Source organism: Erigeron canadensis, chromosome 9 (genome assembly GCF_010389155.1).
Source record: "Erigeron canadensis isolate Cc75 chromosome 9, C_canadensis_v1, whole genome shotgun sequence".
NCBI lineage: Eukaryota > Viridiplantae > Streptophyta > Magnoliopsida > Asterales > Asteraceae > Erigeron > Erigeron canadensis.
The window spans coordinates 341960-365499 of NC_057769.1; the positions used below are offsets into that span (position 1 = coordinate 341960).

Below are 23540 nucleotides of genomic sequence, written 5' to 3' on the forward strand. Positions count from 1 at the left end.
AAAAGGAATTTTACAAAAAGTCCTCTAGTAAAAACAGGTTTGAGTCCTCCTTTTGCGAGCAAAAATCCACACCTTTAAAAAAATAAATAAATAACTTTGATGGATTTCGATAGGTTTTCAAGCCTAGCCAGTTCATTCTAAAAGAAGCTACACCAACTTGTAAGTTGAGCCATATACATCTTTTTGTCATACGCAATAACATATGTATTATATAACTGTACCGTACAATTGTATAATGGATATAGTGTTGTGTATGGTAAAAAATATTGCGTAAAGATCATTTCCATTGTTGATGGGTAGGGCTCATTTCACATTCAAATTTGTTCTTGTCTTTTGTGGCTCTTAATCTTGACCTATTGTTGGTGGAGATTGTTTCTTATCCACGAGACGCTATATATGTATGTAATGACTATCTCTATGTGGCTTGTAGAATAGTTAGGGGTACGTTTGTTATGGAAGTTTTTATATTTCATTTTCATTTATAATGGTCTATGTATAGGTAAACAGAGATCCTGCTCAGGATACTCAGAGAAATTCAATCTTTTGGCTATGATATATGCTGCATAACCCATATACTTGTTGCCATTTCATATATATTTTTTCCCCTGCCCATCCCAAAAATTTCAAGATGTTTACACAATGGAGGTCGACCTGAGCCTGAGACCTTAGAATGTCTTACCATTACGCTACATTGGAGATGGTTTCTAAGGGTCTATATAAGACTACAATAAAAAAAAAAATATATAAAAAAATAAAATCAGCCATACCATAACTCATACCCTAGCAAACTGACCCAAAACCTCACTTCACAACCTTCAGAAACCGATTCTAAACCGGCATATATGTATGAATCATGTATGCATTTACTAAACCAAATCACCTATAGCAACTTAAGAGCACCTTTAAACCAGTTAGGAAAAATCACACCACAAACTGAATAAGCATGCACATATATAGAGATCAAAATATGAATCATAGTTAAGATATACTAGGTATATTATGCAAGGTAACTGTTATGCAAAGTAGCCAAGTTCAGTACAATTCACAACATTGAAAAAGTTCCATATAAACTATCCTGTTTACAGTTTAATATTGATTTCTTACATCCTAAATGTCGAGTCAGATCAAGTTAACTTACGGGTAAAAGCAAGCAGCTGCTAGCTGAAAGTTTTTCTTTAAAACACAGAAGGAATTACATGCATGATGCTTGTTATGCAGTTTTCCAGCAAGAAATGGCATATATTATTCGTCCTTTCCATCCTTGTAGAAGCCAATTGTTATCTACATCTATCATGAAATCCTTATGATACAGCCCCACTTTCTCTTCTGCCAATTTGATTATCGACTGAGAAAACGGCACTGAAACAAACCCTGCTCTTAAGTTTCGCACATGCCACTGCTTATACGTCTCGGGTCTTTCTATCCTTTCCCATCCTTCGCATGCTATCACGTTCAGCGCTTCCCTTCCAAATAGTTCCCCTTCCAGCAGCATTCTTTCTGATCTTTCACGCGGTACATTCGTTTCAAGCATATCAAATAACGCAGAGAAATGAAACAGAGCTTCCCTGAACCGGGTCAGGAAAAACGGAGCGTTATAAGACCCGTTAAGAATCCCATGGATGAAGATGTTTGGGTTAATCTTCTTTATCAAACCAAGGACCACGTTTCTGGCACTATCAACACCCACAGTCTCATCAAGCAAGTTCTTGGATCGATACATACAGTTAACCACTAAAAACTCGTCTTTATCAATCTTAAGATCCTCAACATTCACATTCTCCCATCTTTTAGCAATGGCGTTATACTCAAATGGCACGTTAAATTGCTTGGCATACTCCTTTAACCGGGCACCGGTCTCTTCTATCCTTTCAGCCGGCCTGAACCCAGGTTGAGGAAATTCGATTCCAGTTAAACGGAGCCGTGGAGGCCCACCCTTCCTTTGTGAAATACGTTGAATGAAAGTAGGCCATTGGAAGCCATAGAGGATACCAAAATCAATGACGTGTATCCTTGTGGCGTCCTCTGCCATATCCATTATCGTTCTGTTTGAGGCAAAGTTTGATATCTTTCTAAAAGGGGAAGAAGCAATGTAGAGATAGTATGCTTTAATGTAATCAGCAGAAGATGTTTTCTTGCTAACTAGTCCTCTATGAATCTGACTACCCGTTCCAGCTAACCGAGCCTCTAAACCATTTGCAAAGCAATGTGCTAGCCTCTGACTCCCATCCCCAAAAGGTGAAGCATGCTGCCTAATCTGTTTCAAAAGCTCACTTGCATTCCTTGTGTCATCAGCAGCAACAGCTTGAGCACAAGTCACCAAAAGGGTTCTCAAATCTATCACTTGTTTTTTATTTTTTGGTTTTCTCCCACGACCTTTCCCTTTCCCTCTAACCAAATCCTTTGGTTCCTTATCTTTTAACTTATCCTTACCCGTTTCACTCTTCAACGTATTTCGCATCAACCTCAAAGCCACGTCACCTTGCCCCATACTACAAAGTAGAATCAAGTCAATCTCGTTGGTCCTCAAAGTAGAATCTTGGAAAATCGCCGCTTGCTTAAGACTCCTTGTCTCATCAGCATCTTCATCCCCAAAAGGACTTTTTCTCACCCTTGACGACCCCGTGAAGGATGATGATCCATGGCCAACGCCATTCTTATAATCAACCAACTTGTTTTCAGTAGGAAGAAACTTGTTAGCTTCTTCCACACCCATATTAAACTTGATCATCATCATTTCATTCTCATCACACATATCCGATCCGTAAAAAGGAGTATTCTCACTAAAATCCCACCTCCCATGAGTCCCACTACTTGATGATGATGATGATGGCAAATTTAAGTCATCAAAGTGTATATAAGCACTAGTATTATTAGTACTATTATGATCTAATGAGCTACTGGTATCATTTGGGCTTTCAATATACTTATCAACAACAGAATACAAACTTTCATCAGTAGTAGTAGTAGTAGTAGATATTGGTGAAGGTGGATATTTCTTACCAATAACATCATAAAAAGACTTTTCAGAGGCATGAAGGAGATGTAAAGATTCATAACTAAGCATACATGTTTTATCTTCCATGTCTTCTTCCATAAGAACTTGACTTATGAAGCCTAAAACTGCATCAGATAAATCACAATCTTCATTAACTAATTCATCCCCATCCCCATCCCCATCTATAATACCAATACTAGTATTATTCTGACCGCTTAAAACAACTTGTGATGGTGATGAAGAGAATGAACCATTTAGTATATCATCCAAGTTTATACCTCTAAATCTTGGATCCATTTTTTTTTTGATTGAAATAAATGTGAGATTAGTGAGGAAAGTCTATGGATTCAATGAAGTTTGACCAACACATGTATATATATATAATATATGTATGCATACATGTGCTTTCATATGTGTGTATGTGTATGAAAGACTTAAGCCCCGCTGCAGATTGGTCCCTGCTGCGCTGGCAGGCATCAAGTCAAACTTTCTGAAACCAACGTTAGACTTAGACCACCACCATATATGCATTTTCTTTACAAATACGGATTGAATATTATAATGATCAGTTTTAGATTATGCTATTTTAATTAAGTTTATGCCATAAAGTTAAGGAAAAAAAATACTCTAAGAAGACACGACAATTAATAAAAATATATATTTGCCTCCTTCGAACTTTGGTCTCCCAATAACAAGTCTTTCTCTATGCCACTAAGCTATCAAAACACAATGTTATTTATGTTTGAAAAACATATGTATAGTTGTTATTTCTTTTCATTTTTTGTCTACCTTATTAGCTTCAATGTTATCATTTTATTTTTTATATTTTTTTTGGCTAACTTTATATTTTACGAGTACTATTTTGTTGTCAAATTGTTTATGAATTTTGTATGGATAATATACCTTAAATCATCGTAATTAATTAACTTAACTCGCTTTATTGACTCAAAAGGAATTCTTCATATGTATCTCGAAAAGTAAAGTCAGAAAGTCAAATTTATTTTTAGAAAGTGAGTTTAGTCACACTCCCTCATAAATTTACACGTAGTAACACTCTTTTTCTGAGTGTATTTTTTTTCCTTTTTGTGGCAACCCAATGATAATGGCAACAGTAACATCATCATCTACACAACTTGGCAAGTGGCAGCCAACAGTCTACGCCTCTAACAGAAAGGGAATACTGCCAGATCAAGGAAGGATCCTTTTGTGATGTCTTCTCGTTTTGAGACCGGAAAATTCTTTTATGAGAAAATGAAACATAAAGCGAAATCATGAACCAACTAACAGAATTAGAAAACTAGACCACTTTAACAAAGCCTTTTTAGATAACATCACAGGAATTGATTGTCGGAAGAAGGCACTGCCATGTTTATGTTGCAACTTACATCTTATTCTACAAATATACTAATGATAATAATTAAATCACGCCAAACATTACAAACATCGATCTGAGTCCATGTTATGTCATATATGGGAAATTTGGTCTACAACATGATTGATGTGCATAGCATCAAATTTTGCTAGATAGTGGATTATGTTGCTGCTGCAGAAGCTTCATCAATGGCCAAAATATATCTAATCTTTGAAATCCCTTTGGAGCCTGCATGCAAAGGCATCTATTACCTTATAAATCAACAAAATTTAACTCAGTTGTATTAATGGGTTAATTCAAGCTATGTTTTATCTCTGAAGGTCAAATGGCTTGAAAGTTTCCTAGAAGCATATTTATAATGTATAAAGCTCCTTACTTTATTCGAAAAAAACTACTTATTTATTACTAGAATAAAAAGAAAAAGAAAAGTGTTAACATACTTGAAAGAAAATTTGGACAAAAGAGGTAAAGTGACCCAAACCATAGATTACCCATTTAGTTGCATTATCCAACCCCCCACATTTTGCCATATCTAGCCAAGACCCATGAAACCCTGTCCTGTACCATACTTCGAGGATAAATTAACAAGTTTGAAAGTTAAAAAAATTGTCCATGCCTCAACAATGTAGTGAGCCCATGAATTGCCAGAATGTTTCTCCATCACTCCTTTCAAAATCGTCAGGTTCAGGCCATGTATCACCTCAGCTATCTCAAGGAAACGTATGCTCTCCTCACATATCATCTGTTACAAAGTGACCATATTTAGCTAAGATATACAAACTGTCATTCTTAACTTGAATATCAACAAACACTATTTCCATTCTGTGCCAAAAACAGAAAGTCAAGTATATAAGAAGCAACTATTTTTTTAAATCCAAGAAGGAAAAAAAAAGGTAGGCGATAATGATAACAGGGAAAATAAGAAGAAAACTACAATCTTGTAATTTCATTAAAACTTTTCATTTAAACACCAGTGCAGGAGATTTGTCGGGAACCTGCTTACACTCCCTTAAGCCTATCAATTACACTTTTCTTCTTTTCATGCTTCTTTTCATCCCGGAGTAGTTACTTATGTTGGTTTCACTATTCAACTCGATATGAATTAACCCGTAATTGATATCATTATAACTGTAGATACATGTGATTTTGTTCAAGTGTGTAATTGAAAAAGGTACGAAAAGACACTGGCCACTTTTATTTTATTTTGCAAAAACTATATGTAACTTTGATTTGTATCCAGAAAGTGTGAACACACAGACCTCTATAATCATGTGACCCGGGTATTGAAGATCTTCAACAAGTATGGGGCATAATTTCAAATCACCTCCTAATTCGATTGCCCAGCTTGCCCCATTTTGACTACCTTTGTCTTCAGCAATTCTATTGTTCATCGGAACACTTGCTACTTTCTGCACATTTTTTAAGCGGTAGTCAATATCTAAGAACAAAATGCACACTTGAATTACATTTTCCTTAATAAAAAATTATACGAAAATCACTTGCCTCAGGTTGGACACACTGCCTCAATTTGTTAGCACGGTCATCGACACTTTGTAGGAACAGCATGTGTTTTACGGTTCGATCCAGAAGACCATCTATGCTACACTGCATTTCAAATGAAAAGGACAACATACATGAGCCATTATCAAGTAATATGACCTGAAATTATAACTAAGCGTAGTAGGTAAGACACCAGATTTAATGAATATTTGCTTGCAGAAAAAATTTTGATAAAAAAAGTTTGGTGTGTTTACATGTGCATAAGGCTGACTTTGCCCAGAGGTAGCAGTGTCAAGATGGGCAGGTGTATAATCAGTCAAAAAGTCACTATAGAACGGGTCGAGACAGGCCGGTTTGGGTTGAGTTGATCAGCTCACACTTTATTGTCCATATTTTAATAGATAAAAGTATTAATTTAAAAGAACAATAGTATTACAATGATAATGTAAATCTTTGAACAAACTTTAGAGGTTGTATGCAAGACTTAAGTGACATTCAACCATTCAGCCCATTTGACCCATTCTCCTTTTAGCTTCTTTTTTAGATGGCCCGTTTAAGATAACACAACCAAATCAACCCATTTATAAGTAAATGGGCCGATAATTACACATCAAGCCAACTGTGTCAGAAACCATGATTATTCATAGAGAAATAAATAACAAACAATGTTTAGGAAGACCAACTTTTGAACCGCCCGGAACAAGTTCGCGCAAGTCCTTAAGCCTATCTTGAATCAATTGCCTGTCTCGAGGCCTTGGCTTCTGTTTAGCACCAGTTTTGCCCTTTCTTTTTCCGGCAACTATTGGTTTTGAACCCTTATTTTGATGCAGAGCATCATACCTACTTTTTTGCTCTGCCTCTGCTGTCAAGTCATCAACTACACCCTCATATGAAATAGCTGAAAGTGAAGAACTACCGTTAAGACTTTTAACCCTACTTGAAGTTGCAGGTGGTACATGGTTACTACATAGTGAGCTTTCTCCTTTGAAGGCACCATTTTCATTTATAACTTTCCGTTTTGCTGAAGCAGTAAATTGGCCAAATGAACTACAAAGTGAGCTTTCGCCGCTTGTTTGGGTTGGCGAATTCTCACCCAGAGGTAAATTTGTAACAACATTTTCCAAAAGATTGTGTACATTATCATTGCAGAAAAGAATTCCATTGTCTTTAGCAGATGATGGGTCATCAATGGAAAGAAGCTGCAAAGAATCATCTGTTTTTCCCTTGAAAGCAGGGCCCAGAGCTTTGTGCAACTCACACTCTTTAGGAAAGCTTAAAAACGGGTCAAAATCACTTTCTAAGACATTTCTATCGATCATATCTGTTAACTGATCTAGTGGCTTGGGCAATTCAGTGTCACCCATCTGCCTGGCTACTGAAGGTTTATGCCTATCTGTCACTCCTAGATGAGATGAATGCCAGTTATCATAAGTTGGTGTTACGAGATATCTGGTCAATGATGTGTGGTTTGACCAGTTGATGTCATTGTTATTATAAGTTGTTGAATCATCAGATCCCTTTCCGTTCACCATGGATGATGAGAAGTCACCATCCAAATTTTTCATCATCGTAGACATCAATGATGATGATGATTGAGATGAAAACTGTTGGTTCGTTGAAAAAGCACCAGAATAACTCATGAAATCTTGATGCAGAAGGAATTTATCTTTAATTAAGTTGGCCATTTGTGCATCCTCATGAAGCTGGAATATTAAGTATAATATAAATGAATACATATATATTGAACAGCTAGTTAAGTAGCACTGCTTGCAGACATGAATGAATACATACTTGTTCCAATGAGCCGAGTTGTAGAACTCCGTATGGAATAACAGGCACCAGCAAAATAGTCTGCATGAGGCAATCAATAAATTATTAGTCAAAAAAGATAGAGCATGCAACTAATGGCATAATGTAGTCGATAATGAATACCTTGACACCTGCTGCAAACTGTAAGGACCATTCATCTCCATGCTGCAATGGAAGGGTAAAAGGTAAATTTCCGGCTAAAACAACATATGACTAACTAAATACATTTTGGGAATGATCACTAGCGTCATGAGAAACTCACCTCAGGAATTGGTAGAGCGTTTAATGTCCCCAATGATTTCATATCTACAAAAACCCAGCGACAGTTCCCACTGTATGCCACATCACCAACAATCCTATATTGGTTGAAAATAATATTAACTTTCAATGTCTGGGTATCACAAGGTTCCAGATAATTTTGATAACTAAGGGTGTGATTATGTCCAATAACTTAGTGCTTTTAATATGTTCACATACATCAAATGTTCCGGGTGAGCAAACTGCCATCACACACAAAAGGTGAAAAAAAAGAAAAGGCTTTACCCATCACCGAGTGTATACTGAAAGCTTGACATATAAGCAACTGCAAGTTCAACTGCATCTCCGCCAAAAGTTCCATTATATGTGTTACTTGAGGATGTTTCATCTAAACCTACACAGCTAGTCTCAGCCAACATATTTTCTAGGGAATCTTCAACTTGTAAGGTGCCAACATATCCATCTTCCCACATCAAAAGCCTGAAATAGCCCATGAACGTCATATTATATGTTGATGTAAAAATAGTGTATATATTCACATTGTAAGAAAAAACAGAATAGTTAACATCAATATGAATTTACGACTCACATATATGGTTGTACAGTACAAGCATGTGATGCAAATATTTTTGTGTATGACAAAAATATTCTATGTAGGGATCACCTCCCTTAAGAAAATAACCATGTTGTGGGTGACTCTTAACCTGTTTCACCTTTTCCCTTTTAAGCTAGATTTTCTTAATTTAGTAGTTTGATGCACCAGATATCAATCATAACCTTAAAAGCTCTAACTTCACAAAACTGGGTTGAAATTGCCCTACTTTAAATTAAATGATGGTCCAAGTTGAGTAATAAAAACAGGATATATTTTCTATTACAAATGAACAAAGTGGTCCATTGAAACACAAGAGTAATGTATCATACATGATGGGACAAATTGAGTAACAGAAATTATACAAGAGTGCATTATAGAAGTGGTCCCTAAAATAGTTGAAAATCTTCACTTTTGGTCCCCAATGAAAACAATTCAGCACCAGCAATTGGTACTGCGGTTATCACCCCAAATCGAAGTCTTTAGTTTCAACGACAGTCAATAAGATCCTTAGCATTAGGTACAGATGTATGTCTTCTCTCTTTTTCCAAGTCAAAAACTTACATCAGTCGTGCAAGTAAGGCCATACAAGCATATACTCACAAGACATGCACTTACATAGACACAAAAATACACATAACAAGAAATCTTGTAAGGACATCATAAAGTAATTAGAAAATAAGAAATGAAATTTGTTGTGTGTAGAGTTGTAGATGTATGCATACACATGTATGATGTATATGTTGGGAGTCGGAAGAGGTTATGTAACAAGTGATGAAAGATTTGACAAGTCGTAGATGGAAGTCTTAATTGCATGGTAGCGAGTGCACAATAATTACTATAAAGATCAAAAGTCCAAGCTATCAAATACTCGAAGGACCACTTTTGTAATCGACTCAACAATATAATCAAATCTGCGGCCCTATAATATTACATATATTTAAAGTTTAGAAAAGTCTAACGAGATTTGGCTTCTTGGGCTAGTGTGTGGGTACTGTCTTATAATATAAAGTCATACTTTGAATGTGACTTATATTGTTAAACATATACCTTAATCAAGCAAACAAATGGATGGAATAGAATAACTTAACCCATGTCAACACAAAAACATGTAATCCTATGCAGTCATCTAAGAACAGGTCACTATAAGATAATGCGAATATGCGTAGTTTTAGCTACCAAAAGAGGAAAAGCAGGACATACATTTGGCTTTGTTGCTGAAGCTTCCAAAATACAGCATAATTCCAACACGAATGATCGCAAAGACTTTGTAGAAACCTCCTTAAAGGTGTAGTCCCCATCTTATTTCTTCAAAATATTAAAACTCACCCAGTACAGAAAAAGATTATAACTTGGATCAAAATTATCTAAAGGAATAACAAATGCAACTAACTAGCCCGATATGAACCGCGTCCTGCTTGTTTAATTCGCAAACCAGACCGTTTCTTTATTGGTGGACCTGATGAAACCATTAAGAGACAGCGCATATCTAAACAAAAAACCTTGGCTTGCTTTCTTAAAACCTTAACTCAGAGACTACCACCAAGAAACAATATCAAATAACCTTGTTTTCCCTCGCTACTATTCTTTCGAAAAATAGTAGCAAACTTGAGTATGAAATAAAAATCAGCAGAAAAACCTGCATCCATCAATTAAAATTTAGTTAAATCTGTTATGCTAAAACAAATGAAGATTAATGTTTATCCATATTAAACTTATGTAAAAAATCATACGTACATTTATAGAAGAATAATATTTTTTTGTGATTTATTTTGGTAATAATTGAATACCATCTATAACAAAAACTAAACATAGACAATTAAACAAAAATATATATGGGATTAGCTTGGATGCAGCATCATTTTTTGATGAAGTTACCTTGAAAATCCGGGGGCAATTTTTGTAATATATCAATGATTTATATGATAAGTGTGTGTGACTGCATCTATGAACTTTGCAGTATCTGTGTACTTTTGAAATTGTAAGACATAAATTAATGGTTAAAGGTTCTGAATATGTATAGCTAATTGTAGTTTGATTGAGGAATATTTGTGTTATAAAGTAATTAAGTAGATGTAACGAGTAACCAAAATGTATGTAAAGCTAAAAAAGAAAGTTACACTTTAGAAAATACAATGATAAACAGTAAAAGAAAGAAAGGAAGGAAATTACCCCGGGGAGCATAGATATCAAGAAGAGCAGCAGCAGTAGTAGTCAGTAGATGAAGATATAAACAAGTTCAAATTCATTAGCCTCCATATCTATCATTTGTGAGTCTGTCTGTGTGACCAGATTTCATCAACAAAATAATAATGATGCCAAGAATAATAATGTGTGTGTAAATGAGAGAGAGCGGTTTTACTTTCTTTCTTTTCGTTTTTAGTTTTTGAGAGAGAGAGAGAGATGATGATGAAGAGAGTTGTAGGGGGGGTTTAGTTGAGTTATTATTATAGTTTTAAATAATTCTATTATTTATTTAGGTGAAGGAAGGGAAAGTGTGTGTATATGACGTTGTGGGCGGCATATTTTATTATTAGTTGAATATATATATATATATATATATAGAAAGACATGTCTTTTCAAGCCGGGAGGGATTGATGACGAATGATTTGTCGGATTTTGTCACATTTTGGACTTTACAAGTTCCATCCTTCCCTTCCTTTATATATTACACATACAATTCATGTCGGATTATGCTCAAGAAAGGGGTTGTTATTAATTAGCCAGCCTTAACAAATATATACTACCACTAAACAATAACACATTTGGTTGGTATATTTACTTTTAGAGTTGTTGGGTCGTCTCCTTTGAGTTTTGGATTTTCTAACATTTCTGGTTTTACGACTTGGGCTTTTAATTTCAACGGTTCGAGGGTTGTGATTTATATCTACACTACATTATAAAAATTATACCTTATTGTTGAAAAGTTATAAAAATGAGAGTTTGGAAATGACCAATTTATCCTTAATGAACCCTTCTTATTTAATACTTATAAGAAATTACCTAATTGCCCTTAATAAACTAATTTTTCACCCTAAACTCTTATCTTCTAAAATATCTCCACTATCAACTTTACATTAATTACATTTACATCAATATACATCATTCGACGCCTCCACCACCCCCGCCGACTCGCCGCCACCATAATACATCATCTCTGTCACCACCGTCGCATTGCGCGGGTACCGTGCTAGTAAGGGCTAATTAATTGGAAAGTCCTTCAACTTGTCACTGAAACCTATTCTGATGCTCGAACAAAAAAAGGTTCTATTCAAGGGAAGAAAAACGGCTAAAATCTCTTTTATGGGGTTCCGTACAAGTAGCCAGTTAAAAATTGGGCTAATTACTTGAAAAGTCCTTCAACTTGTCACTAAAACCTTTTCTGGGCTCCAACAAAAAAGTTCTATTTGAGGGTATGAAAACAGCTAAAATTACTATTGTGGGGTCTTGTGTAAGTAGTCAGTCAAAAAGTATTTTGAATGTAATTTCTCCGTTATTTTATTTCATTTATGGATTACATGAAAATTCCAAGTCATATCTCTACACAAAACACCAAAATATAAGATAATATATATATATATATATATATATTTCTGGGTTCCATCTCCATTCCATCTTCATAACCTCTGACCACCCTACCGCCGACACCACCTAAATCCGACTACCCTTTTGACATTACAGATTTGGGATGCCATAATCACATATTCCCTATACGTCAGCTCATCATCAACATCACTAGTATATACTCACATCATCGGAAAATCAAAAACAACATACAAATTTTCCGGCCACCCCAACACCACCACCACAAAGATCCGGCCACAAAACTCATGAAACAGTTTGAATAATCTTGATTGTATCTTTGTCCCCATTTAACCATTCTTATGTTCAATTCTTATTAAACAACCCAAGTTAAAGATTTGAACCTTTTACTTAACACCACCGCAAATTTCCATAGCCGCCACCATAAAGTTTATGATGCCGGCAGCGATGGTTTTGAAATGGAAGTGGCTAGATGTCATATGGTACAAGGGAATATAAAAAAGTAGCTAATTTGAAGGAAAAAAATTTGTTGGAGCCCCAAAAAAGGTATTAGTGACAAGTTGAGAGACTTTTCAAGTAATTAGCCCTTAAAAATAAGGATAAAATCGGTAGCTACTGTACACGTCAACAAAAAGTGGTCACGGTCCTACTATATAAATTTTAGCCGTTTTCATACCTTCAAATAAAACTTTTTTTTTGTTGGAGCCAAAAAAAAGTTTCAGTGATAATTTAAGGGACTTTTCAAGTAATTAGTCATTTATATAAATGAGTACTTGGTTTGGCTGTGTATGTAGTTATGTGTTTCATTTCTTGATCATCTGTCGTGACTTTTGGGATTTCAAATTTCGGGTGGTTGTCATTTTTATTAGACCTGTTCGATTCAAATTTAATGTTGTCAAGTTTTACGGTTTACCATCATGCATACATTTTGTTCCGCAGTCAATATTGGTTTGTGGTTTTTAATTGTGGTTAGGTTCATACCTCAAACAAGTAGTTTGTTAATACATGATTCGTGGTGCACTCAATTTTATTTTTTTTAGAATTGTCATTAAAATTATGGTTTTTAAGGACATAACTTTTTAATGTAACATCTTTTTAATTTTTAAATTCTATATACATTTGCTTTTTGTAATGTTAAATTTCAATATCATAATGCTTTCCATTATATGTTTGTTCATTTGTGTTTCATATCTTCCATTATATGTTCATTTGTGTTTCATGTTAACGTCCAATGTTATTTGTGAACATAGTTTTATATTCATTTATTTGATTATGATTATGATTATATATTAAGTTAAATGAATAAACATGAATAAAAAATTATCTGATATTTGTTATATTGACTAGCACGTTACCCGCGCAATGCGGTGGTGATCGTGGCGGCAACGATGTGGTGGTAGGTGCGACGGTTGGTGACAGATGAGGCATCGATTGGTGTAGATTATTGATATAAATGGTTAATGGAGATATTTTAAAAGATAAAGGATTGATAGTGTAACGTAATCATTAATGTTAAGGGGTAGTGTAACTGAAAATATCTGAGTGCTAAGTGAAAATATTATATATTTTAAGGGTAGTAGATTAAAATATAACATAGAAGGGCATTTTAGACATTTCCCCCCATGTAACTTTCAACATGAGGGTCTTTTCTTTAATAAGTAGTATAGATAACCCCGGTCTAAACTTACCAAATTACATTAAAAGATATTGTATGTTTATCATATTTATGTTATTATGTGAATAACAATAAGTATTTACCAAAAGAAGAAACATAAAAAAAAATGAAAAGGTATAAGAAAGAAAAGAGAGAAAAAAAATATTGAGATTGATACCATATGGATTGGTACCGGAGAGATTTGAGAATTTAAGGTTTTCAGTTTAAATAATAATGTGAGCAAAAATAGATTGAGATTCTCTCAAGTTGCTTCTAACTTGAGATGTCAAGTTAAAAGCATCTTCACCATTAAATTTAAATCAATTGTCAAGATTTAAAATATAACTTTAAATCTTAACCATTGATTATAATTCAATAATTTACATTTGACCAACTTGACCTGGAATCTAATACTCTCAAAATCAAAGATAAAGTTTTTCCAAAATAAATTTCTACCTGAATTAATGCCTGAGTATATGAACAAGGAGTTGAGTATATATATATATATATATATATATGAAAAAGTAAAAACACTAACGAAACACAAAATTAGATATTGACAGTTTGACACTAATAAAGCACGGCCCAACCTAACCTATGTACTATGTAGCAAGTTGGTATGTGCTAGGAAAACAAATTGACTTCTCTTCTCTATAAAAAGATATTTTACTTAATATACAATTTCATCGCCTTTTATTATTATTTTCTCTACTTTTTTTTTTTTGAGAGGTATTATTATTTTCTCTACATAACTGAGATTTCAATTTTACCTTTAATTGATATTTGAAACTTTTATTTTAAAACTAACTATTCTACAAATGTAATGATAAAAAGAAAACAATACATCAGTCGACGTGCACTTATCTTAAATCAACACTTTGTTGCTAAAAGACAGTACATGTTTTTGAAGTGTGATGTTTAGAAATTTGAATCCGGTCACTAAAATGGATCAAAGTAATTAAAAAAGAAGGGGGGTTACCAACATGTTCATGTAGTAGCTAGGGGGTGGTTGCTTGCTTATTGCTACACAAACCATTTTATATTTACGATCAACTCAATAATGTTATATATTTAATTGTCTTTGACTTTTTAGTCTTATATATTAATTGGTTATTATATAAACAGTTTATAAACATATCGATCTATCTATAATATGAGTAATAAATATATATCTGAAGCTAAGGTGGCAAATTAAAATAAAAACTAGATACTGCTAAATGTGTATACAAGTGTTACATACTTACATGTGAGTATACAATAATATTCATATTTGTGTAGACTTTAATTTGATGTAGTTAAATTAATAGAGGTACAATCAGCATAGTTTAGTTGTTTTTAGTAACGTTGTGTACTGTGTATATTATATTTATGCATACAACATACACGATCTATCTGTATTATGCGACATGATAGAAAACTTTACGTTCAACTTATTGCGTTACACATTTTCTTCTGTATATGATATTACATATGGACATGTGAAAGGATCAAATGATATATACGGTTGAAAGTAGTTATAATTGAGTGAAATGAATGATTGCGATTTAAGATGTGTAATTTATTAGTTATGATATTTTTGAAAGACAAGTAATTGTGAAGGATAAGTGAATGAATATTATATTAATAGAAATGGAAGAAAGATGTTTCCAATTCATCAAAACGATTTTAAATTTTTTTTTTTTTTTTGAAAAGTAGTGTGTTAAATCATTAAGAAGTAGAGATATGAGTTAGATGTGAGTCTCTATATAAGCCATGTGTAAACGAGTTGAGCTGAATAACAAGGTATTTGGGCAATTGGGCTTAGCTTGTCTATTAATTAATAATTATCAAGTGCGTGTTGGAGTTGAGTTCGAATAACTTTCAAAATTGTGTTTTGAGTTAGAATTCCAATTACCTTTCAAAAAAGATGATGTTAGAATTCAAATTCATCATTCGAACTAAATGTTATCATGATATTTATACATAATTTCAAGCTCGTGTTACTTATTTATGGGCCCAAACTCGATAAATTTAATAATAGCTGAAATTATGATCATAGTTATATATAAAATTCGAGAAACTAACTTTTAACTAAACATAGTTAAACATGTTTGACCCATTAGGCTTAACTAATTCGTTCAATTCAAACTAATATGAACCAAACTAAATATTAGCATTACAGAAAAGGTTAGTGAAACGAACCAAGCAATAATTTTTAATTTAAGCTCGACTCAGAGCTCAAAGATATTAGGCTTGAGCTACACTTAAAAGTGAGCCTAAATTCAAATAGCTCGTAATAATTGCCAATAACATTTAGCTAGGCTGGTAATTATGTGTGCATATTTGCTGTAGATAACATAAGGACTCAGGTTCGGGTCTTAACAATCCTATAGAGATAATAGTAAATTAGATATGCCAACATAATATCAGTGGCGGAGTCAGGATTTTAATCCTGGGGTCGCCGGATAGTTTTCATGATAGTAATAAGTGTAAAATTAAACTACAAAATTCAATTACTCTAGTCTGGGGTTGCCAATTACCATAAAACTGATTAAATACTTACAAATAGTACTAGAAATATAGAGTTTTATATAAATTGTGGGGTTGCAATGGCCAACCGTGGTCACTACATAGCTCCTCCCCTACAACATATCATATTATTGAGTTAATTACCATACTGTGATATTTTTAAAAATTATTTACCAAATAGGTGTAGTTCTAAAAGTATTTACCAAACAAAAGTTGTGTGTTCAAAAGTAATTACCAAATAGGTGTTCATAGACCACAACATATATATAACCATGAACGAGGATTAAGCTGCTTGATTCAAGCAAAATGTAACATTTACATAAACATTTACAAACTTTAAAGCAAATGGAACATGTTACTGGAGCAAGCACATGATATCCATATTGACTTCTATTTCGTGAAGGTACCAAAAGGACATATAATGCATTGAATTCAAGCACTTAAGCTGCCAAAAAATATCAATCCAAGCTCTTTTAATCCTCGATTCATTCTAGACATATGGTGCACATCTAAAACATTTAAAAAGTCCATCAAACTCGGTTTATAAAAAAAAACATCATCATGCCATCTAATTAATCATTTAGCGATTTATAAAAGAATAATAAAGGAGTAATAGAAAAGATACTTAAAAGAACTAATTTATCACCTTGGCACTTTTTAGTGATCAGTATCCATTCTCCTAGGTCTAGAAGGACATGTTTTTTGATTATGACCACTTTTTCTGCAAATTCCACAAAGATTGGCATTTTTACCTTCTTTAATGTCCATTCCATTTCGTAACCTTGTTGAACGAGGACGACCCTTCTTATTCTCCTTTAGATCTGAATTTGGAAGCAATTTTATAATAGACAATAAGCGTAGCCAATATTCTTCGTGAGGTAGCGGTGAAAACTCAGATTCCCAAGTAGAACAATATTCGACAATAGAATAACATCTATCAACATATTGCCAACTGTTCAAAGAGAGTTTGGCACATGCACTTAAGACGTGAGAACAAGGATACTTATAAATCTCCCACTTATCACACGTGCATTTCTTTTGTTCCAAATTAACTACTTGCACATTTCTTCCTTTTTGAGTTATTAACTCAAATATTCCTTTCTCTCGGTTGAAAGATCTCAAGGTATGTGCACCAGCTTTTGACATTAAAGCAACTTGTTTTGCAACAACATGGGGAGTATATGCATCTCCGTTAGCTTGAGCATCGCATTAAAAAAATGTACCAGTCTATAAAATGTAAGTTGAACACATGCTGTGATCGGTAAAAAACGAGCACCTTTGAGGACACTATTAAATATTTCTGATAAGTTTGTAGTGAGCAAGTCGTATCGCTTTCCGCCATCATGTGCAAGTATCCATCTCTCAAGTGAATGTCTCTCAAGCCATTGACGAGCATCTGGATTTAGTCTTCCAATTTCTTCCATTATGGAGTTAAACTTACGAACTTGATTTTGACTCCCAGCACGGTATGCTAAAGCTTTCAGTTGTGGGTTACGAAACTTATCTTGAAAGTTTTGGATGAAATGTCGTAAGCAATACCTATTAAGAACCAGTCAAATATTAGACACAAAACTTATGATGAATGTGTTTATATAAAGATGATAAATAATACCTATGAAAGCCACGTGGTTCTGACCAGGGAGATCCTTGCTCAGTTACTACCTTTAGGATTCCAATATGACGATCGGATATCAAACAAATGCCTTCTCGATCTTTCATCACATGTTTTTTAACATGAGAAAGAAACCATTTCCAACTGTTGTAAGATTCACTTTCCACAATAGCAAATGCAAGAGGCAATATTTGATTGTTACCATCTACTCCCATTGCAATCATCATTTTACCCTTATACTTACCATACAAGTGAGTGGCATCAATACTAATCACAGGTCGACAATGTTCAAATCCTATTATAGAAGGAGAAAAAGCCCAGAAAACACGTTTGAATTCTACATGATCCTCATTATCGGGCCTAACAATACACCATTCAACTACAGTCCCGGGATTGAACATTTGAAGTGCAGCTAAAAATTTAGGTAGCGAGTTATATGATTCATCCCAATTTCCAAAAACTTGTTTAATTGCTTTTTGCTTTCCTACCCACAACTTCTTGTGTGAAGCTGTATAACCTAATTTATCAACTATTTCAGCTCTCAAAGCGGGAATACTAATGCCAAGTTGCTCTTTTATAAGATGTTGAACTTCTTGAGCGATCAAACTTGCATTTAGGTTGGCATGATCTTGAGTAATCCCAGGGTTTAAACAAGTACGTGGTCCTGTATATGTAACACCCCGACAGCGGCGAAAAACTCGGGATGTAAGATAAAGCACACGCGCACATGGATGTTACATAGGAATACTAAATGAGTGCTTAGGATAAACATAAATAGTCAATTTCATAACCAAACAAGCATAGTAGTAGTTATTACACACACAAGTTCAACAAAGATGATCAAATCAAGTACGAAAGGTTCCCACGCAGGGGATACGATTGGGCATATTGCCACCAAACACAAAGTACAAGCATGCAAACTCCAACCCTAAATCCTGAAGTCTGCTAATAGTCCCATGCTACCACTCCTAGCCACGATTAGCCTGATTACCTGAAAAGAATACTTAAAAGAGTCAACACAAAGGTTGGTGAGTTCGTAGGTTTGAGTATAAACAAGTAGTATAAAAGCATTTTATACCGCCAATAGATCTCAAGTATTAAGTAGTATAAAATGCTTGAGATCTATTGGCGGTATAAAATGCTTTTATACTACTTGTTTATACTCAAACCTACGAACTCACCAACCTTTGTGTTGACTCTTTTAAGTATTCTTTTCAGGTAATCAGGCTAATCGTGGCTAGGAGTGGTAGCATGGGACTATTAGCAGACTTCAGGATTTAGGGTTGGAGTTTGCATGCTTGTACTTTGTGTTTGGTGGCAATATGCCCAATCGTATCCCCTGCGTGGGAACCTTTCGTACTTGATTTGATCATTTTTGTTGAACTTGTGTGTGTAATAACTACTACTATGCTTGTTTGGTTATGAAATTGACTATTTATGTTTATCCTAAGCACTCATTTAGTATTCCTATGTAACATCCATGTGCGCGTGTGCTTTATCTTACATCCCGAGTTTTCCGCCGCTGTCGGGGTGTTACATACATAAACAAAGAAAAATAACAATAAGCAAAAAAATTAAAATAGAGTGTGGCTTATGGGGTAGCAGTAACCTTAAGGAGAAAAAATAAAACATATACAATTTGTTGGAGCCAAGATCACGATGCTAATGCTATAATTAAACATAAGGAATAAAACAATTAAACATAAAAAAAACCAAATTTATGTTTGTTGATGAATTCCTAAAGAGCAATTGGTTGTGGGGTAGCAGCATCATCAAGTCTACAAACATCAAATAAAAATAATAAATAATTAAACTCACCAATTTTTACTTGTAATGATTTATATGTGGAGTGTGTTGGCTAGCAGCATCATCAAGCCATTAATGGGGAGAAATAAACTTTCCATTCGATCTGATGAAATATAGGGTTACAGTGTTTGCTAATAATGGTTATAAATTGGGGGTTTTAGTTAGATCTTTTTATTTAAGTTGGTAGATATCATATATATTTATTAAACAAAATATCAAAACATAAAAGTGAATGTTGGTAGAAGTGGTATTATGTCTACTTCTTTTCCGATAGACGTAGGTTCGAGACTTTTGACATGCGTTTTCTTCTTAATTTTTAAGAAGAATATAAGGATACTACACTTAAAAGGGAAATATTTTTACAACTACACCATTTTGGTAAATACTTTTTCAAACTACACCATTTTGGGTAAAAACTCCATATTATTATACTATATTATATTTATAGATTAGAAAACCATTATTTATATATAACATTTGTTGAAGCCTTAGTTACGGGAATTCGGTGCTGACGTTAGCAATTTTGTCTTATTCTTATTTTGTCTTTTTCCTTTCCTTATGTTTATTATTGTTTTTTTTTACGATTGTATACTTTTAGAGTTTCTTAGTTTTATCACTTAACTTTTAGGTTTTATCACTTTAGTCTAACTTTTTGCCCATCGGGCAAGGATAATCATTCCGGTCCTAGGAGAGGTGGTGACCATTCTCAAGAACCAAAAAGACTGGGCTATATTTTTTTTACTTTCTATCTTTTATTTTAACGCTTCAAACTTATTTTTACTACTTAACTTTTGAATTTTTTACCTTTAGTCTAGCTTTTTGTATACAAACTTCATTATAGTTCTAACTTTAATCATCAATTTTTTTTTTTTAATTTTCTATCTCTTATTTTAAAGTTTCTAACTTTTACCATATAACTATAGGTTTTGGCCACCAATTTTTTTACTCTTTCTACCCCTTATAGTAAATTTTAGGTAATGTTGTATGTATATATGTTTGCATGACGCAACGTCGATCCCGGGCAACGTCCTCGCGGGGCAGCGCTCGGGGTAAAAAACTAGTTATAAATAGTTCGCATCACTAGTTATTAATTTTATGTGTCCTTGAGTTTTGGCTCAATGGTTGAATGACTATCCCCCTTTACATGAGGTTTTGTGTTCAAGCCTTGAGGAGAACATAGGAATTAAGTATCTTTTAAGGTTTGGCTTGGGTATACTCAGGTTCAAGTCTGAGAGGGCAGAGTTTATCCCTATTAATCATCGTGCCTTCGGGGGGACTAGTAGGGTGTTTTCCCCCATCAGGTATTTGATATAGGCATTTCTACTTCGAAGGAGCTCTATAGCGCGGACCCGGTTAAGACAACGTATGCTAGACCTCACACTGTCGAATCGCGACACGTAGTTTTCAGCGAAATTCAACTTTCAACAATAAAATAGTTATTAATCTTTTGTGACACAAAATACTAAGTTAAAAATTGTATTTTTTTTTAATTAGTTAGATTTCCAGTACAGAAAAAAGTTATATTGAGAAGTCAACTCTACATACAAAAATAATTATATGAAATCATTTCTTCTGCAGCCTTGCAAATTAAATGTATCAATCATTATATCTCTTTGGAAAAATAAAATAAAGGGTGGCCAGCAATCCCTTTGCATCATGTTGTTTAGAAAGGAAAGCAAAATAGAGTTTGTTTTCTTTATATATTTATTAAATTAAACATGTATTATTAAAGTTACTTACATTTTATAACTTAGGATTTACAAGAGAGAAAGTCTTGGACAAAGATCGTCAGTTATGTAATGTGTTTTGATTGATGATGTATAATAAATTTTTGAACAAGAGTGAGAACTACCGATTTATGTTTATATGTGGTTTCAAAAGAACAAAATTTTTGAATAGGTCCAAAAGTTATTTTTCTTTATGATACGACACTAATTTGTAAAACTTGAAAAAGTTTAACCATAATGAATACAAAAAGCATTGTGTTTTATGTGGCATGACATGGCTTGTCATCCTAAACCCTTCGAAATGTTCGTCATTTGTTGTCAAGATAGTTAAAGACATTATCTAAGGGTGTGTTTGGTAAAAGGAAATGGGACAAGAGAAATGGAAATCGTTTCATTTCTACTGTTTGGTTAGGTCAGAAAATTAAAGAAGTGAAGATATAAATTTCTCGAGAATTCAGTTTGTATGTAAATTGATTTCCATTCTATTTGTAAGGAAATGCAAAGAAATTCGTTTTGTAAAGCAAAATTTCTCCGTGGTTTTTTGGGAGAATTGCTAGAGATTGAAAAGGGGTGGGGGTATTTAAGCCACCATCACGTGCAATGCACATTTTCACACAAAACTACATGAACCCTAGCCTCTTTTGTCTCCACCTCTCCTCCCCCTTATTATTTCTTTTTAATCCATCAGATTCTCCTCTAGCTGATCAATCGTTTGCTTCTTTATAATTGCTTTCAATCCTAAAGTAGTCATATCCCATAAACTTAAGTTTCACACCTTTGTTTAATCAAAATGATTGCTTTGCTCATACCACATAAAAGTGAAGAACCCTAACCCCGTTCTCTCTATTTGACTTGGCCTTCTATTCATGTCGTTTCGTCTCGGCTTTTCATTTTCAGGTAGTCGATGTTTGAAGTGTTTTTGATTTTTGATTGTTTCTCTTTTTGCCTTTTTATTGCCTTACCATGATTTGGCCAGTTGAAAAGTTTTAATTCAAAATAGATAACATTCATAATAATGGTTCGAAGGAATTCTAATCAATCTGAATCTAGATATTTGTACCTTGAATTCGAAATATCCATTAAATATCACATTATATCTTTTTAGGACTCATTGTAAGTACTTGTGTTTGAGTAGCGAATTTTTATTGCCCTCTGAATTGCTTTCTGAATTTGTGTCATGGGATTTTGGTTGAAAGATTTGTTCTTTGTAATTCATAATTGGGTTAGTTTCTGTCCTTAAGGTTAGATGATTTTACTTGTAAACGATGTTGTTGATGTTCTTTTGCATCCAGTTTGTTCATTCTTACGTTCTAACTTCTGGTTCTAGTCCTGGATCATCGCGTTCTTTAAGTTTGTTTTAGGGGTTTTCGAGCTACCGATCACGGATAGGAAAAAGTTGTACGGGAAACACAAAAAAGTGTGTGCCATCTAATCTTGAAGATCTATACGAGTTGTAAACGCAAAAGAGCGCAACATGGGCGTTATATTTTTTGGGCGTGATCATATGGAAAAGTTCAAAGGGTGAAATGGTTGGAAAGAAAGATGCTAGATAGGTTCAATATTGATCAGTCAAACTTTTGCTCCTTGTAAACTAATACGTATTGGGTTCAATATCATCATGGAAATTGATTTTCATTCTCAGAGCTCTATGGGTTTAGTTATGCATTTTTTTTTTTTAATTTGAGGTCATTATTATGTGTTCTATATGTATTGATATCGTATTTTGTATGAGATGTTTTAAAGTTAATGTTAATTGTATGTTATTTTGTTATTTGAAAACATAATAAAAACAATAGAGAAAGAAAATAGCTTTAAAAAACATTTCAAGTAAAAACTCAATTTCATTTCTCTACTTTGTCTTCCAAACAATAGAATTGTTTTCTTTTACATTTCTCAGGTTAATTCTCTTTCACTACCAAACAAAGGAAATTACTTAATTTCTCTACCAATTTCATTTCTCTCTATTTCATTTCTCTGCTTCATTTTATTTCACTGAATTTCTCCGTACCAAACGTGCCCTAAGTTTTAACATAAAAATACTTGCTTTAATAAAATATAACTTGTACCGTATTGTACAAGAATCAATTACTATTACTACTTTAAGAATTGAAAACAAAGGGGTTAGTGTCATAGTTAGTTGATTAACATCTCTCAAATGTGAAGT

The 23540-nt window shown here is 33.7% G+C and overlaps 3 protein-coding genes and 1 long non-coding RNA gene across 5 annotated transcripts; 1 reads left to right on the top strand and 3 right to left on the bottom strand.

Moving 5' to 3' along the window:
* Nucleotides 1-968: 968 nt before the first annotated feature.
* Nucleotides 969-3327, bottom strand: LOC122582090 (scarecrow-like protein 9). Its single transcript, XM_043754443.1, has one exon. It carries the CDS (start codon nt 3290-3292, stop codon nt 1211-1213), a length of 2082 nt encoding a protein of 693 aa, XP_043610378.1. The 5' UTR covers nt 3293-3327; the 3' UTR covers nt 969-1210.
* Nucleotides 3328-4313: 986 nt separating this feature from the next.
* LOC122581836 (transcription factor EMB1444-like) lies at nt 4314-10942 on the bottom strand. Of its 2 annotated transcripts, XM_043754142.1 has the most exons (11): nt 10699-10942; nt 9730-10165; nt 8220-8414; nt 7939-8032; nt 7800-7841; nt 7659-7718; nt 6551-7570; nt 5871-5972; nt 5627-5776; nt 4984-5109; nt 4314-4595 (listed from the first exon to the last, which is right to left on the bottom strand). In XM_043754142.1, the coding sequence occupies exons 2-11, from the start codon at nt 9825-9827 to the stop codon at nt 4506-4508; spliced, it is 1977 nt and encodes a 658-aa protein (XP_043610077.1). In that variant the 5' UTR covers nt 9828-10165; nt 10699-10942; the 3' UTR covers nt 4314-4505. The 2 variants fall into 2 exon arrangements, with proteins under 2 accessions (XP_043610077.1, XP_043610078.1); XM_043754143.1 differs by lacking the exons at nt 9730-10165; nt 10699-10942 and adding an exon at nt 8524-8689.
* A 6434-nt stretch (nt 10943-17376) lies between these two features.
* On the bottom strand, nt 17377-18244 carry LOC122581395. The gene is made up of 2 exons (XM_043753619.1): nt 17844-18244; nt 17377-17770 (listed from the first exon to the last, which is right to left on the bottom strand). The coding sequence occupies exons 1-2, from the start codon at nt 18242-18244 to the stop codon at nt 17377-17379; spliced, it is 795 nt and encodes a 264-aa protein (XP_043609554.1).
* Nucleotides 18245-21873: 3629 nt separating this feature from the next.
* On the top strand, nt 21874-23019 carry LOC122583059. Its single transcript, XR_006321305.1, has 2 exons — nt 21874-22273; nt 22704-23019. It is a non-coding gene; the product is annotated as an uncharacterized LOC122583059 (long non-coding RNA).
* Nucleotides 23020-23540: the final 521 nt, after the last annotated feature.

Excerpts from the sequence above, each read along its gene's own strand:
- LOC122582090 (XM_043754443.1), bottom strand. The coding sequence starts at position 3,292 with ATGGATCCAAGATTTAGAGGTATAAACTTGGATGATATACTAAATGGT.
- LOC122581395 (XM_043753619.1), bottom strand. The coding sequence starts at position 18,244 with ATGTTCAATCCCGGGACTGTAGTTGAATGGTGTATTGTTAGGCCCGAT. Across the intron at positions 17,771-17,843 it reads GAACCACGTGGCTTTCATAG|GTATTGCTTACGACATTTCA; the intron begins GTATTATTTATC and ends GGTTCTTAATAG.
- LOC122581836 (XM_043754142.1), bottom strand. The coding sequence starts at position 9,827 with ATGGGGACTACACCTTTAAGGAGGTTTCTACAAAGTCTTTGCGATCAT. Across the intron at positions 5,973-6,550 it reads TTGTTCCGGGCGGTTCAAAA|TGTAGCATAGATGGTCTTCT; the intron begins GTTGGTCTTCCT and ends TTTGAAATGCAG. Across the intron at positions 5,110-5,626 it reads CGGGTCACATGATTATAGAG|ATGATATGTGAGGAGAGCAT; the intron begins GTCTGTGTGTTC and ends ACTTTGTAACAG.